Source organism: Papilio machaon, chromosome 24 (genome assembly GCF_912999745.1).
Source record: "Papilio machaon chromosome 24, ilPapMach1.1, whole genome shotgun sequence".
Lineage (NCBI taxonomy): Eukaryota > Metazoa > Arthropoda > Insecta > Lepidoptera > Papilionidae > Papilio > Papilio machaon.
Genome location: NC_060009.1, coordinates 4276488 through 4291155, shown reverse-complemented (window position 1 = coordinate 4291155; position 14668 = coordinate 4276488). Strand labels below are relative to the sequence as shown.

At 33.3% G+C, this 14668-nt stretch overlaps 1 protein-coding gene across 1 annotated transcript; it reads right to left on the bottom strand.

Moving 5' to 3' along the window:
- Positions 1–6621: 6621 nt before the first annotated feature.
- LOC106708340 lies at positions 6622–7673 on the bottom strand. Its single transcript, XM_014499825.2, has one exon. It carries the CDS (start codon positions 7652–7654, stop codon positions 6860–6862), a length of 795 nt encoding a protein of 264 aa, XP_014355311.2. The 5' UTR covers positions 7655–7673; the 3' UTR covers positions 6622–6859.
- Positions 7674–14668: the final 6995 nt, after the last annotated feature.

Below are 14668 nucleotides of genomic sequence, written 5' to 3'. Positions count from 1 at the left end.
GAAAAACATAAAATATTTTACATTCTCAATATAAAAATGCGTCTAGCAATTTCTAGATTTATGTTTAATTGTGGATAATATTTTAATACTAGCTGTCATCCGCGACTTCTTGTGCGTGGAATTAAAAAAAAAACATAATTAGTAGCCTATGTGTTCTTCCAAACTATGTTCTACATCTGTGTCAAATTTCACCATGATCCATTGAGCCGTTCCGAAAATACCTTCAAACAAATATCCATTCAACAAAACATTCGCATTTATAATATTAGTAAGATTACTAAGTGTATTTACATTTTAAGGAACGAAATAAAATTTTGAATTTAGAATATTTACAATCTCTAATAATAATCTTATATTAAAAGAGTACTCGATAATTCGATGCTATTCTTTATTCGATTGTGAATTTTCAATACAATATAGGTTTGAGAATGTGAGAAAGTGAATTCTTCGTTTAAGGCCTTTCGTTGCATCATACTAAGTGTGACCTAGATGCAAGGCCGTAGGTCTAGGTATGCGTTCCCATTTAATATATTTACAAAAGTGATAAACCTCAATCGCTTAGCTTAGCTCAGGTTCACTTCTTTATATACCAGGGTTCCCGAAACGAAATGTAGTGTACAAGAAATGAAATGACCATCGCGGTCTGTAAATTAAATAAAAAAAAAAAAAATTTGAGAGGTGTCAAGGGACACCCGGATGGAACGAAGTTCCTTTCGATTAATTAGTGAAAGAACCAATGTTTATTCTATGAATAAAAAACTTAAGTCTTCACAAGAAGTACATTTTATTTCTATGAATTTTCGTTTTATATTGTCACGTCGTTGCCATGGTGAAGTAGCGCTCATTCGTCGTTAACATACTTACTATAGCAAAAGTGTCGTGACAACTTTTCGTAAGAATTTTTCCGTCTAGCCCCCTTTCACAACGCGCGATAAGGAACTTCGTTCCAAAAATATTTATCAAACAAATTACGAAAATAACAAAGGTATTTTTTATCAATAAAAAAATTACATTAATTATTGCGAACTTAAAGCGTCTGAAGTTTGGAGTAAAATTTGTGTAAGCCATTGACGTTTAACCTTGGATATGTTCACAAGTAAAGCGAGATCGAAATTTCTTCTTAATGAAGTTAAACTTCGAAAATACAGCTTCCTATATTGACGTCAACAAAGGCAATGCAAAAAAAAAGAGGAATAAACATGGACTTCTAAAGAATTAGGTACAAAGTTATCATTTTCAATTCATTATTTTTAATGTGAAAAAAAAACCAAATACATTTTGTGTTACTTATAGAAATTCCTAACAAAACACGGTAACCTACAATAAACCAGATTAGCCGCGCCTAACTTAACTACCAAGTCAACGGTTAACTCGACTCATGCATACTGATAAGGTAAAATATCCAATTCATACAAGTCATCATCCTTTAGTAAACCACAGTATAAATAACTAATATTTAAAACTAACGCATAATTTGAAAAAAGTTCTTAAATTATACTCCACTTTATATCAAAACTATTCGTCATCGCGACTCAGATACCGCGGAATAAAAAAAAACTTTACTAGTAGCCTATGTGTTTTTCCAGACTATGTTCTATATGTCAAATTTCAGCGAGATCCTCCCGTTGTGGAAAGACCTTCCAATAAATGTCAGTCCAAACATCTAAACTTTTGTATTCAAATATTAGTAAGGTTAAGGCTAATTATTGCGTGTGGTATGGTTAATTATTTTAAACTTAATGTATGCTTAGAGTTTATTCTGTCCTAATTGTTATAAAGTTTACGATAATTTCTATATATGTACCTTAAAATTAAAAGAACGATAGATCAGTACATTTCTCATAGATTTGCTAATACACTTGTAATCAAATATGTTTTAGCACTTGACAACTAGAATTTTTTCTTTCTAGTAATTTTCTTAAATATGTAGTGAAACTTTAATTAGTTTAATAATAAATTCCACAAAAGTCATTATTGAAAATTTATCACAGCAGGGTCGGCGTTAGAACAATTATCTACGAATTACACTGTCTCACACCCTGTGATCCTTAACGTCCAAAATTCAATGTAAAAAAAAGAGGGCGACGTAGAAATCTTAGTGCACTAGAACAGCTAACAGGTTATTTTCCCCCAGTATTTGGTTTTATATGTAAGAGAAGTTTAATAAAGGAAAACTGGCAGAAATGGCAGAGATTTTCTTTCTATTTACTTTCCCCTGTTTCTCTATCTCTCAAACTTTAAGAAAATCAAATGTAAAAAAATTCAAGATATTACGAAATACAGCGCCATCTACAAGAAATATGTTAAACTACGTTCATGGTCGTTTTTGTTTACTTTTGAATACGTGGTAAGCTTATGAATGAACGTCGAAGTAAGTTCAAGGTATCACCGTGAAAGGAAACGAGCGCTGGCGTCGCGACAATGAACTTTATATTGGTTACAGTACTGCTATTGTTAATAAGTTGACGAAAGAATTTTTTTATACATCAGTTATTTAGTTTATACGCTTATTCTGATGAATGAATCAAATATAGTCTAAATTAACGTATTAGATTCTAGCTAATAGAACATTAAATTTCGCTTGATCTTATAAGTGTGATATTATGAAATAAAAATATGAAACAGTGGAATAAATCTCAGAATTTAGTAACCATTTTTACATAATTCTGTTCACACATTGGTGTGAAATAAAAGTGTATGAATGAAAAGAATCAACACATCTCAGTATGGTTTCGTTCATTAAATCTCACAGTATGGTATACGCTACGAGTTTGTTTTATTGTTCGTTTCGTATACAAGATGGCGTAACCGTTTTTTTTTTTATTTTACCAAGTTTCACTCATTGGTTCAAGTAACACGCTACATATTATGTACGTTACAAATCAAAAGATAATGACTTGAATTTGACAAATAAAATTTTAAAGATAAACATTCGTTATGTTATACTCTAATTAATTTTTTTTTAAAGTACATCTCTGGAGTGAAATTAATGATTTCTCTTAGTCTACCATAAATAGTGGAGTAATGTCCCAGCTTTTCTGCCCTCCTTTAAGAATATAACGTTTTCTATTCTATGCGATCACAACTTGAACGAAAGTCACGTAAGGTACAAGATTAAACTCTATGATTTTTGTGAGCTTCACTGGTTGAAGTCAGGTGATGGATAACGTGCGTAAAGCGTGGCCCCTAAATTCTTTTTATTTCAACGATACCTAATTTTTTTTTCTAGCGTATGTTGCCGAAGTGCGAACCGCGACAAAGTTTGAATAGCGTTCTAGTTACCTATTTTTATTATAGGAATTTTTATTCCTATGTTTTTATGAAGTTTAAAATTATGCTGATAATACGCATGGAAGGGAATAAGTATAGTGTATTGTATAGGTAGTGTTCATCATCGTGATCATCATCATCATCGTCAGCCCTTGTCTGCCTACTGCTGGACTTATTACTCCCTTTATAAGAAGTATTGATTCAAAGATAATTTCTGGGCTTGTATGTTATTGGAACTTTGAATTATTTCGTAACATAAATTAACCATATTATTCGTAAGAGTTACCCACATTAAACTGGCCGCACTGCCCTGCCGTAATACAGTTTTATACTAGTACGGAGGGCAGCTGAATAATTTGCTATGTAACAAATTAAAAAAAAAACTAACCTAACTGTATAAAGATAGTATGAGTCACAAGAGAGTTCGTAACCATTGACTCCCACTGCCAAAACATCGGTACCTTGTAATCTATCTTTTTTAAAAAGGAAAAGAGAGGAATAACAAATGTAATGGAGACCCACGGTATGATAAACTACCTGACTATAAATTGATGACCGCAAGTTGACACTTGAGATCCACACAAGTCGTAAATTTTACTTTTCATAAAATGCCATAAAACGGATGTGATGATTTCACTAACTTACCTTTCTCTAACAGCTAGAGGGCAAACTGACGACCTGGAAATAAGGAAAGCTCTGTTTAGTTCAAGTGTATGTATGGGAACGATTAATAAATATATTTAGAGATTGTAAATAAAGATAACCTTTGTGATAGACAGAATTATTAGTCGACTTCAAAAAGAAGGAGGTTATCAATTCGACTGTTTTTTTTTTATGTGTGTTACTGCGAATCTCCGCCCCTGGTGGTCCGATTTTGATAAAAATTATTTTAATCGATAGGAAGTGCTTGCAGATGGGTCCCATTTTTTTTTTAAATAAGTAGAAGACTAGTAGATTTTGAATATAGCTTCAAAACTTGTTGCGAAAATTAGGGACTTTATTCATAAAACATTTTTTTTTTCTACATTTGAAATGATCTTGAACTTTCTTACAAAATATATCATGGAGCTATTAGAAATACATACATATTATATTTATAAGCTTGGATTAAGCATGATTTACAATAGAGTCTGGTAGATAGTATAGTAAAAAAAACTTGAGAGGTGTCAACGGACACCCGGATGGAACGAAGTTCCTTTCAATTAATTAGTGAAGGAACCAATGTTTATTCTATGAATAAAAAACTTAAGTCTTCACAAGAAGTACATTTTATTTCTATGAATTTTCGTTTTATATTGTCACGTCGTTGCCATGGTGAAGTAGCGCTAATTCGTCGTTAACATACTTACTATAGCAAAAAGTGTCGTGACAACTTTTCGTAAGAATTTTTTCCGTCTAGCCCCCTTTCACAACGCGCGATAAGGAACTTCGTTCCAAAAACAAAATAGAAAAACATCAATTAAACCTAGTAGTTATTGTATAAAAACATTGCTTTAACTTTAAATGCGAATGTAGTTTACTGCACCGGATGTCTCCGCTATCAGATAAACAAGCCGAGTTTCTAGATAATGCATTAAGATTTCCCATTCGACTTACGTTGGCCAGCAATATTGTACTTAAGTTAGCGTAAAGTGACGCACCAAGTTACAAATAAGTAACGCTGTAATTGCTGACAGCAAAATTATTAGCATGAAATTAAGTAAGGCAGTTTTAATACTAATAATAGCAACTATCTATTGTTAAGCGGAATTGTTTAAAGCGATTCCTGTCGCCGAGTTCCGTCATCAGAAGAGACGACAGACCACCAGACTAGGTCTACTTCTTACTCTAGCCTAAAAATCCGTTTTGATTAAGATAATTATTATTAAGTGCTAATCAATAACTTGGTAGAAATTAGATAAGTATCTAAACTATGGAGAAGGTTTATTATGTTACGCTCAATTTTACTTCTCTTTCCATTTTACTCTTTAAAAACTAGCTACTCGTAAAGATAATTTCAAGAAAATATTTACGGCTTTATAATGAAGGGAAAACATAGAATATAGGTTTTTTATGTTACCTACAGACACTCTAGTTTTATTAATTATATAGATGTAGGCTTATCTTTTATAACTTTACCATTTATCAAGTTGTGTTAGAATATAGATTAATGGTAACATGTAAAAATTACTTTCAGATTATCAAGTCTCTCTATCTTACAACAAGTGCACGTTAATTAGACGCTGTTTATATGCAAATTTATTGAAATTGGGTAAATTAAATGAACTAAGTAGTTAGGTAGACAATTTTAGTAAAAAGAGAATGTAAGAAAGATCATCGGTGGCTTATTTGTTATGCGTTTGAACGCACTGGACCTAACTAAATGTCCAGGTTCAATCCCCGCCGTATACCGATATATCTTTGGATTTTAAAATTTCTTATGTAAATTTATCCAACGCTCTTACGATGAAGGAAAACCACGAAAAAATTTAAAATTGTGTGTGAAGTCAACCCAGACTGGCCCAGCGTGGTTGACTATGGCCTATAACGTGGGGAGGCTTCGAGCCCATCGGTGGGATATATATGAGCTATCTACGATTATAGCTAGATAAACATAAATATATGTTGGTAATGTCTATCTTTAGTCATAATCGTGTTTAGTGTCGAATGTTGTAATTGTGTAGAACTTTAATAAAATAAATACTGTTTATTGTATGCGTTATTAAAGACTTCGTCATAAGTAACTACATAAGTAGCCTATGTGTTCTTCCAGACTATGTTCTACATGTGTGCCAAACTTCATTAAGATCCGTCGAGATACCTTCTAACAAACATCCATCCATCTAAACTTTCGCATTTACAATATTAATAAGATTAGTCTCTCATTTTTCGAAGTATGAAGATTTTTTTAATTTTTTTTAAATTAAAACTATCTTCGTGCATTCTTCTCATACATAAACTGTGTCAAATTTCACGAATATCTGTTCTCGGAATTTTAAAATGGGTAAAAACTAATGACGTTAATTATCATATGGATAGCGCAATTAAAATGCACAACATGAATTAATAATTTAATAACATCAATTTGTACAACAAAAAAATAAAATGCGAACAATTTAATAACATTAAGTAATGCAACAAAAATACTTACAAAAAAAGTAAAGTATTTAACATATATATATATATATATCTTTGCGTATACAACCCGTGGAAAAGGTATATAAGAAATAATACATAAATAATTGTAGCTTTACATAATAATAAATAAGTCTTAATATAATAAACTTAAAATGTACTTAAAAAATTAAAGCCAAGTACTGGTCCAGGAAACCATATAGACGCTATTACTATAATACATAATCAAATATTATATAATTTTACATAATCTTAGGCGTATATAATACATAAATATAAATACAAAATGCCTATAAGGCATACTAAGAAGAGAATAGTGACTTGCGCTATCAATGGCAGATAATTGAAAGCTTAAATAATCAGTCAAAATAAATAAAATGTATCCATCACATTCACACAACGAACAATAAATAATTCAACATGAAGAGGTCGTAGAGAAATCGTCACGGGAACGAGGTCATTGAACTGGGGCGAGCTATTGAGGTTTTTGCGCGGAATATGCCAAGCTTTGAGATTCTATGGAACGTCCCCATCCGCTTGCGTGACCTCCACCGCTACTGTAACCACCAGTATCACCTCCGTAGCCACTCGCACCGCCATAATCATGACTCGACGTGTGACTGGATGTATGATGTGGATGAGCAATCACCTCGTATGTCACATGCTTCTGTTGTGATAGCAATTTCTTCAATCCTATAACTGCGGACAGGACTAATGCCAGTTTTCCTATTAACAACGCCTTCCCTGCTATCAACGCAATCGCTCCTAGCGCCAAAGGCAATATAGCCATCATCTTCAACACCACAGCGGCGATCAACGGGCCGAAGATTTTAGCAGCTTTCTTCTTCTTCCCTCTTCCTTCTTCCGTAACATCATTGTCTTCTGTTAAACTCGACACTGTATCTTCAAAGGCACGTCCTGCACTGGAAACCGCGTCGATGACATCCGAACCTTTGACTTCAACACGAATAGCGTGAGTTTCCAAATATCTTTTCAACCTTGAAACCGGATCTAACGATCTTGGCGCTCCGAAATCCACGGGCGCATCATTAGCCCTTACAACTGTAACTCCATCTGATAACGGGAAGGTTTCCTTTTGTCCGATCACTTTGTCTAGATACGAGAAGAATTTATATTTTAAACATGATGTTGATTCTTTCTTGAGGCATTCGCCGATGCTTTCCGTATCATTTATTGTGGGGCCTGTGTCTTGTGCGGGGAGCGCGACGCACGCGGCGATGATTGCAAAGACCGCGCAAGTCCTCCACATTGTGAGCTGTCTGTACTGTGACTGTGCGCCGGCGCGAATGTTATTACCTTAAATACCCCTCCGCTACCCCTCAGGAGGCTGTACGTCGATGAAAAAACTCACCGAAATCATGTACTTTCTCAGTAGTCTGGAAGTAAAAGTGAAGTCCAGGTTTCATAATACATACTAGGTTACGTGAAAGCCTGAGAATTTAAGCGGTCATTGCGAAGATCGTGAACTTGAAACTTGTACGTGTGTATTATAATATATTGGGTAATGTGTTTATAAAAAAGTAGTCAGTCAAGTCATTAAAAAAAAGTATATCTATTGAAATGATTGTTTGAAAGTGAATTGTATAAATTTTTGATATTATAATCCATTTTTTTAAAGCGAGGGAGCTAATCGAGTGGCGGGAACACCGTTGTGATCATCGAAGTCTGTTGACATCATTATATGAATATTTACCAGTAAAAATGACATTAGACAAATTATAAATGTTGGTTAATTAATAAAAAAAGCTAACTCTAGCTTTAGCCAGAAATTATATTTATATATATGAACATATTTACTGCTTATTCTATTTATATTTTTTCGTAAATAGACTGAATGATGACTCGCTAAAGTCATAAGTAATCGACTGTATTGATGTTAACCGTTCAATTTGCGATCCGTAAGCATATCTAAAATAGATATGAACGCTTCAACTGCTTGGAACATGTTTCAATATATTATTCTTCATTTGTATTATTCGTGATCGATTTAAATGTGAAACAAAAGACTGTCTGGTCCAATCTATTTGACAAACAAATTTTGAACTTGAGAAAAACAGAAGAACAACAACGTCAGCATTCATGATTTTGGTTAATTTAGATCATTAGTGTTTTACAAGTCATTAGTTTTGTAAGTACATAAAATAATATATTTTTTTTTAGAAAATCCATCAATAAGGTGCCAACAATTTATTCCCGTCCACAACAAAAAGGAGTTGTTAGTAACAAATCGAGTAGAAATCAGCACAGAACCCGTTTGCGAGGGCAGGTAATGCTATGAAAGTTTGTAGTACATTGAATTACTTGTATACGAACACTGTACTATAATCACGCATTTTATATAAGTTTGATAAATATCATACAAATCAAGTACCTACTTCCTTCACTTTTTCCCAGTTATGGTGAAATTTTTACACAAGACATTGTTAGAAGAATTATTTAAAAATATTAAGACGATTTTAATTATTTTACATACTATGAAACTAGGATTAGGAAAATAGTGTAGGAACATATTAGATATTAAATTCTATCGAAGTCTCAAGAATTTTGTTTATCTACTAGCGGTCGCCAGCATCTTCACCAGGGTTGAAATTTTTTTGTTTAAAAGGAGTCTATAATATACCCACTTCCATTGGCTACCTTCCCGTAAAATTTCCATTAAAATCAGGTCAGCCGTTACGGTGCTTACCCGGACCCATTACAGATTTGCGGAAAGACCAAAATCTTTCGATATTTAAATTGATAGATTTATACCAACTATCGTAACTATCTAAATGCAAGTTGCTATAAAATAACATCTTGTTACATAGTATTGTATAATACAAGACAGCTCGCTCTACAAATTGTCATAATGAATAAAAATAGTAAAAAAGTACAGTCACGAAGTGTGTCAGCAGAGAAACAAACAAAACACGACAAAGTGAAGGCCGTATTTCTGTTAGGTCTTATTTTATAGTTTGCCGACGGCTTAGGCCTTAGTTAATGTGTAGAGAGTAGAGTCGCGGCAACAGCTAGTTAATAAGGAATTAAAAAACAAAAGAATCACAATATGAAAATTTGTCTGTCAGATTTTAGGCTGCAGAAAAACTAAGCTCATTAAAGTATAGAAAAACATGAGGTTGATAGTAGCTTACATTTCACTATAATATTATCATTATATTGAAGGACTTACTTTGAATAATATTTTAGGAATTTTACTCTAAAACCAAGTAAAAGAACTAGATGCATTATAACTTTCGGCTTACATTTTTAGAATGTATAATCTTCAAATTTTGAGAGAGCGTAAACACTTGAAGTAAAAGTTTATCTTCGTCACGGCTGGTGACTGCTTACCGGATATATTATTGTATATTAAAATGATTACTGACTTGGGTTCTTCGAAATATACATATTTTTTTGATAACTCAACTCTAAATAATTTAAGAGAGTGTAGTATTTTTTGCTAGGTTACTAAGATACAATTTACCAACATAGTATCGTGGATACTTCTAAGGCTAGCGGTCGCCTACGACTCCGTCGGTGCAGATTTAAAAAATGTTGCCTGTAATATTGCCATATACATGAGCTACCTTCCAGTGAAAATACCGTCAAAATCGGTCCAGCCGTTTCGGAGATAAACCGGAACAAATTTTCAGACAAAAATTTTACTAACTGGATTTTTGTTATGCACAATTCAATTACATCAAGTTTGTAAATTGTTTTTGTTTTTTCGAAATAACACAGACACTATGATTTTATTATTTGTATAGATGTTTGTAAAGTATAAAACAAAGAGGTAGGATGAAGTTAACAAGGAGATATTTCAGTAGGTGAATTAATGTAAAATTGCTTCTACTGACTTCGTTATAGTTTTAGTATTACCCGAGAGCAAAATGATAGATACTCAATATCATATTATAATTTTTTTTAAAAATCGGACCCACCTGAAAGCACTACGTTTTGATTAAAACCATTTTTATAGAAACTGGAACACTAGGGGCGGAGTTTCGCGGTAACACACATAAAAAATACAGTCGAATTGATAACCTCATTTTTTTTGAAGCCGGCTAAAAAAAGGAACAATCACTATTGCACTCTTCATCTCCCAGCCCTTTTCCCTACAGAATAATGATACCGTAACAACTAATTTTCCATATAATTGAAAGATTTTTAATTTTTAATACCTACCTTAAGTTAATATAGAATTAGAAACATGTAATCCTAGGCTAAGTTTGTTCTTTCTATGTAATAAATAAATAAATAAATAAAAAAATCAGATACGATGGCTGCTCTATCAGCTATCATAACTGAAATTCATTAGTTTCTTACGTATATCCTCTTTCACACAATCCATTACATTCTTTGGTCTTCTCCTATCTTTGTAGCCATCCACAATCTCAAAGTTTTGTGTTATTAAGTCTATCATCTGCGCTAACCTAATGTAGCACTAATTTATCAATATCGGTTTGTAAGTTAGTATTTCATGACGTGGGAGCAGACATCATAATGATATCCAGGTTACTAGTCGAGGTCGTGCGATTTACTGATTACTGCCTCTCAGACGAGCTTGGGAAAATGTAACGTTGTTTTATAGTGTCTTTTTTTAACTTTCTTTTAACATGAATATGTTATGCCATCTGATATGAGACGATTCTCATATCCAAAAGAATCTATATCGACGCTGGAAAGCATAAACGCTGTAACCCTTGAAATCGCGAATATGTTTTTCACACGTTAATAATTTCAACCATTATCAAACGATAATGATTTTATTATAGGTTAGCACAAACTACACAACATTGCTAAATACCGCATGCTTGTAAGCGTATCAGCTCACGAGTTATCATTTTTTGGCTCTGCTGTAAAGTTCATACTTTCGGGGTTACAGCGTTTACGCTTTCTAGCGTCGATATGTCTATCTCTAAACCAGGATATTCTTTGAGTTCACAATTCTGGTTATGTCGAATCCCTCTGTCCTTATCCCATTTATGGGTCAGCACACCAAGTTTACGTCTTCTACATCGATCTTCAACCATTTTAAATTATATGAAGATCTGTCTTTCTGTCTTATGTGTCTGAAGAATGACCTTCTGACAGTGATTTTCGACTACCAATACTTCTACAAAAAAACATATTTTATCTTTACGTTTTCAAAATACCAACTGATGTTCGATAAAATTTATGGGACCTAAAACAAATCACCTTTCACGTTAAGAATTTGTAAAGTTTTAATAAACCTATTTACAATCGGATCTTAGTCATACGAACTCGGGGCTGATATCGTTAGAAGTCACCACACGTATATCGATAGTGGAATTTTTGGCTGTTCCCACAACACACAATGAGCACACTTCCGTCTATAGTATTCGTAATAATTTCTGTTAACACGTTCAGTGTTAGTAACTGCTGTAATCAGAGTCCCCTTAGTGTGTATTTTTTTAGGAACTTAGCTAAGAGCCTCTCTCAATGACTAACTGAACAACAGTCAAATCTCTTCGTTGCAGACTCTGTATTTTAGTAAGTCTTAGGACGTCAAAGGAAGAAGAAAAAATTAGGTTAGCCTAACCAATTTTCACACAGATAATATTGACCTCGGAAACCCATGGTTTATGGTGTAACGTAACTTTTGTTGCTGTTATATTATGTCGTGTGTCAGTTATATGCAATTATGTATAGCAAAATTATGTACAGGACGCAAGTATCAGCAACACTTAACAACATTTTAACCGTTCTCTTGCGCACTCGGAGATACTCCTTTCACTTTCAACTGTACGCAGAGTTCAATGACATTGTGAACAAGTTCAAGTGGCCTGTGTCTAGGTTGAAAGATCTATTACTCGACGGGATCTTTCTAACTCTACATTTCAGTAGCGTAATCCTAGGCTTATGCTAACACGAGACCAGAATGCCTGTAACCTACCTCATTGTTGCCACACGCCTGTTAGTTTCTGCATTGCAATTACTTCTGAAAATTTTTTTAAAACTAAAAAAGTTACATTTTGTGTGAAGATGACCTTTAAACTTCAAAGTGAAAGTTCAATTGTTTCGCTACACGCACTTGACAATGTCGTTAGAAGAATGAACGTGATATTATTTTGTAGTTACATTTAATAATTACGCTATACACTGAATAATTTTATATGATACTAGCTGTCGCCCGCGACACCGTCCGCGTGGAAATAAAAAAAAACGTAATATGTATTCTTCCAGACTATATTCTACATCTATGCCAAATTTCATCAAGATCCATTAAGCCGTTCTGAAGATATCTTCAAACAAACATCCATCCATCTACCTATCTATCTAATTCGCACATATAACTTTAATTACGATATCGTTTATTTTTAACAGGCTTTACTCGTTAGTATGTAAAAAAAACGTAATGTTGTGATATGTAGGAATTGAAGTAATGCGACCGTGGGTAAGTCAATGATTGTCAATCTGCATGAGGGAATTGTACGTAGCAATGAGAAATGAAATGAGAAAGCTTATGTAAATTATAGAGTCTAGTTATATTACTAGTGGTTACCCATTAATCGAAATTCGAGCATAATTTCTGCATTTCTTTAATTTGACTTCAATTGTATCAAATTTCACGTTTTATCCTTTCGCAAAAATTACTTAAAAGGGGATATTACAAAGGTTTAATTCACGTATTATTATTATTACTGTAAAGGAAAAAGGTGCGAACGGGTAACAGAATCACTGAGGTGATCATTGACGCCCATGGACATACCAGAGGAACTGCAGATGCGTTGCCGGCCTTTGCAAATGTGATAATATAATGTAAAAATACTTTAGACAGTTTTAATAAAATTCCTTCGTAATTAAAAAACGTTAGTTGTTAAAAGTCGGTTGCTTTGCACAGTTCAAAGCGGTTTCCGACAGTAAGTCAATTGTATTGGTTACGGTCAACAAATTATTCAAAGTCACAGGTTAGAATTTTTACTTGAATGTAGTCGTGAAACAATCGTTTCGTTACAAATTTTAAAAAAAAATTAACTTTATGTTAAAAAATGAAGTTAAAGTATAGCACTTCTAAATTAAATGACTATACTAAAAATGTCTAGTATGCTAAAGATTAGATTAGATTATATTAAATTCGTTAAAAAAATATATACATAGATTACAGTTTGGAATAACACATAAGCGAAATTCAGTAAATACTGTTTATACTTATTATAATAAAATTATTACTGAAGTGTCTGCATGTAATATCGAAAAAAAAACTGATATTTCGTATAACGACGTATTTGCGTTGTTGATAACGAAAAACCAATTTTTGACATTATTGTCTATTATGGTTATTAGTCTATCTGTACGTTTGTGTGTCTGTCTCCAAGGCCACGTTTTCGGGTAATCTCCGTAACGGCTGGATCGATTTTGACAGGATTTGGATGCGAAGGTAACTGATGCACGTCTAGCGTTGCCAGGCGTTCGGATAAAGCCGGACATAAGTAGGCTTTTTGATTGCATGTCCGGCCAAAATAAACACGGCTTTTGTTAGGCTTCTTACATTTCCCAAACGAGATTGCACCTATTAATACTGAGTCAAAATCCTAAATAATATAGGGTGTCCGACCTTTCAACCCAAATGTCCAGCCAAACTGGCTGGTCTATCCGGCTAGTAGGTTTGGCGACCTGGCAACCCTATGGACGTCATATTATAAGCTACTTTTTAGCCGACTTCAAAAAGAAGGAGGTTATCAATTCGACTGTATTTTTTTTATGTGTGTTACTGCGAATCTCCGCCCCTGGTGATCCGATTTTGAAAAAAAATATTTTAATCGAAAGGAAGTGCTTGCAGATGGGTCCCTTTTTTTTAAATAACTAGAAGACTAGTAGATTTTGAATATAGCTTCAAAATTTGTTGCGAAAATTAGGGACATTTTTGCTTTCAGCGCTTACGTAGGCTAAACTATAGGACCTACATAAAAATGTTGTATGGACGAATTGTAGCTCTTTGAATGTGCTAAATAAAAGTCCGCGATAACATATATCTATCTTTTTTTTTGTATCCTGCGCTGACAAAGTCGCATGCGACCATTAGTTAGTAAACAAAGACATCATCTAGCTACCGTATGAGCACTCGATTGCAATGTAATAGTTAATACATCAATCCGGTTCATAGTCTCAATTTTGTATAGAAAGTAACATTGTGGAACGATTTACCTCGAAACATAGATACCGGGCGCGTGCGATGTACCTGTTAGCTACATAGAGTAGTTGTTAAAAAGAAAAAAAAAGAAAATAAATAATATAATAAATTAAATTAATATTTGTTTGA

What these genes read in the sequence shown, in the direction of transcription:
- LOC106708340 (XM_014499825.2), bottom strand. Translation starts at nt 7,654, where the DNA reads ATGTGGAGGACTTGCGCGGTCTTTGCAATCATCGCCGCGTGCGTCGCG.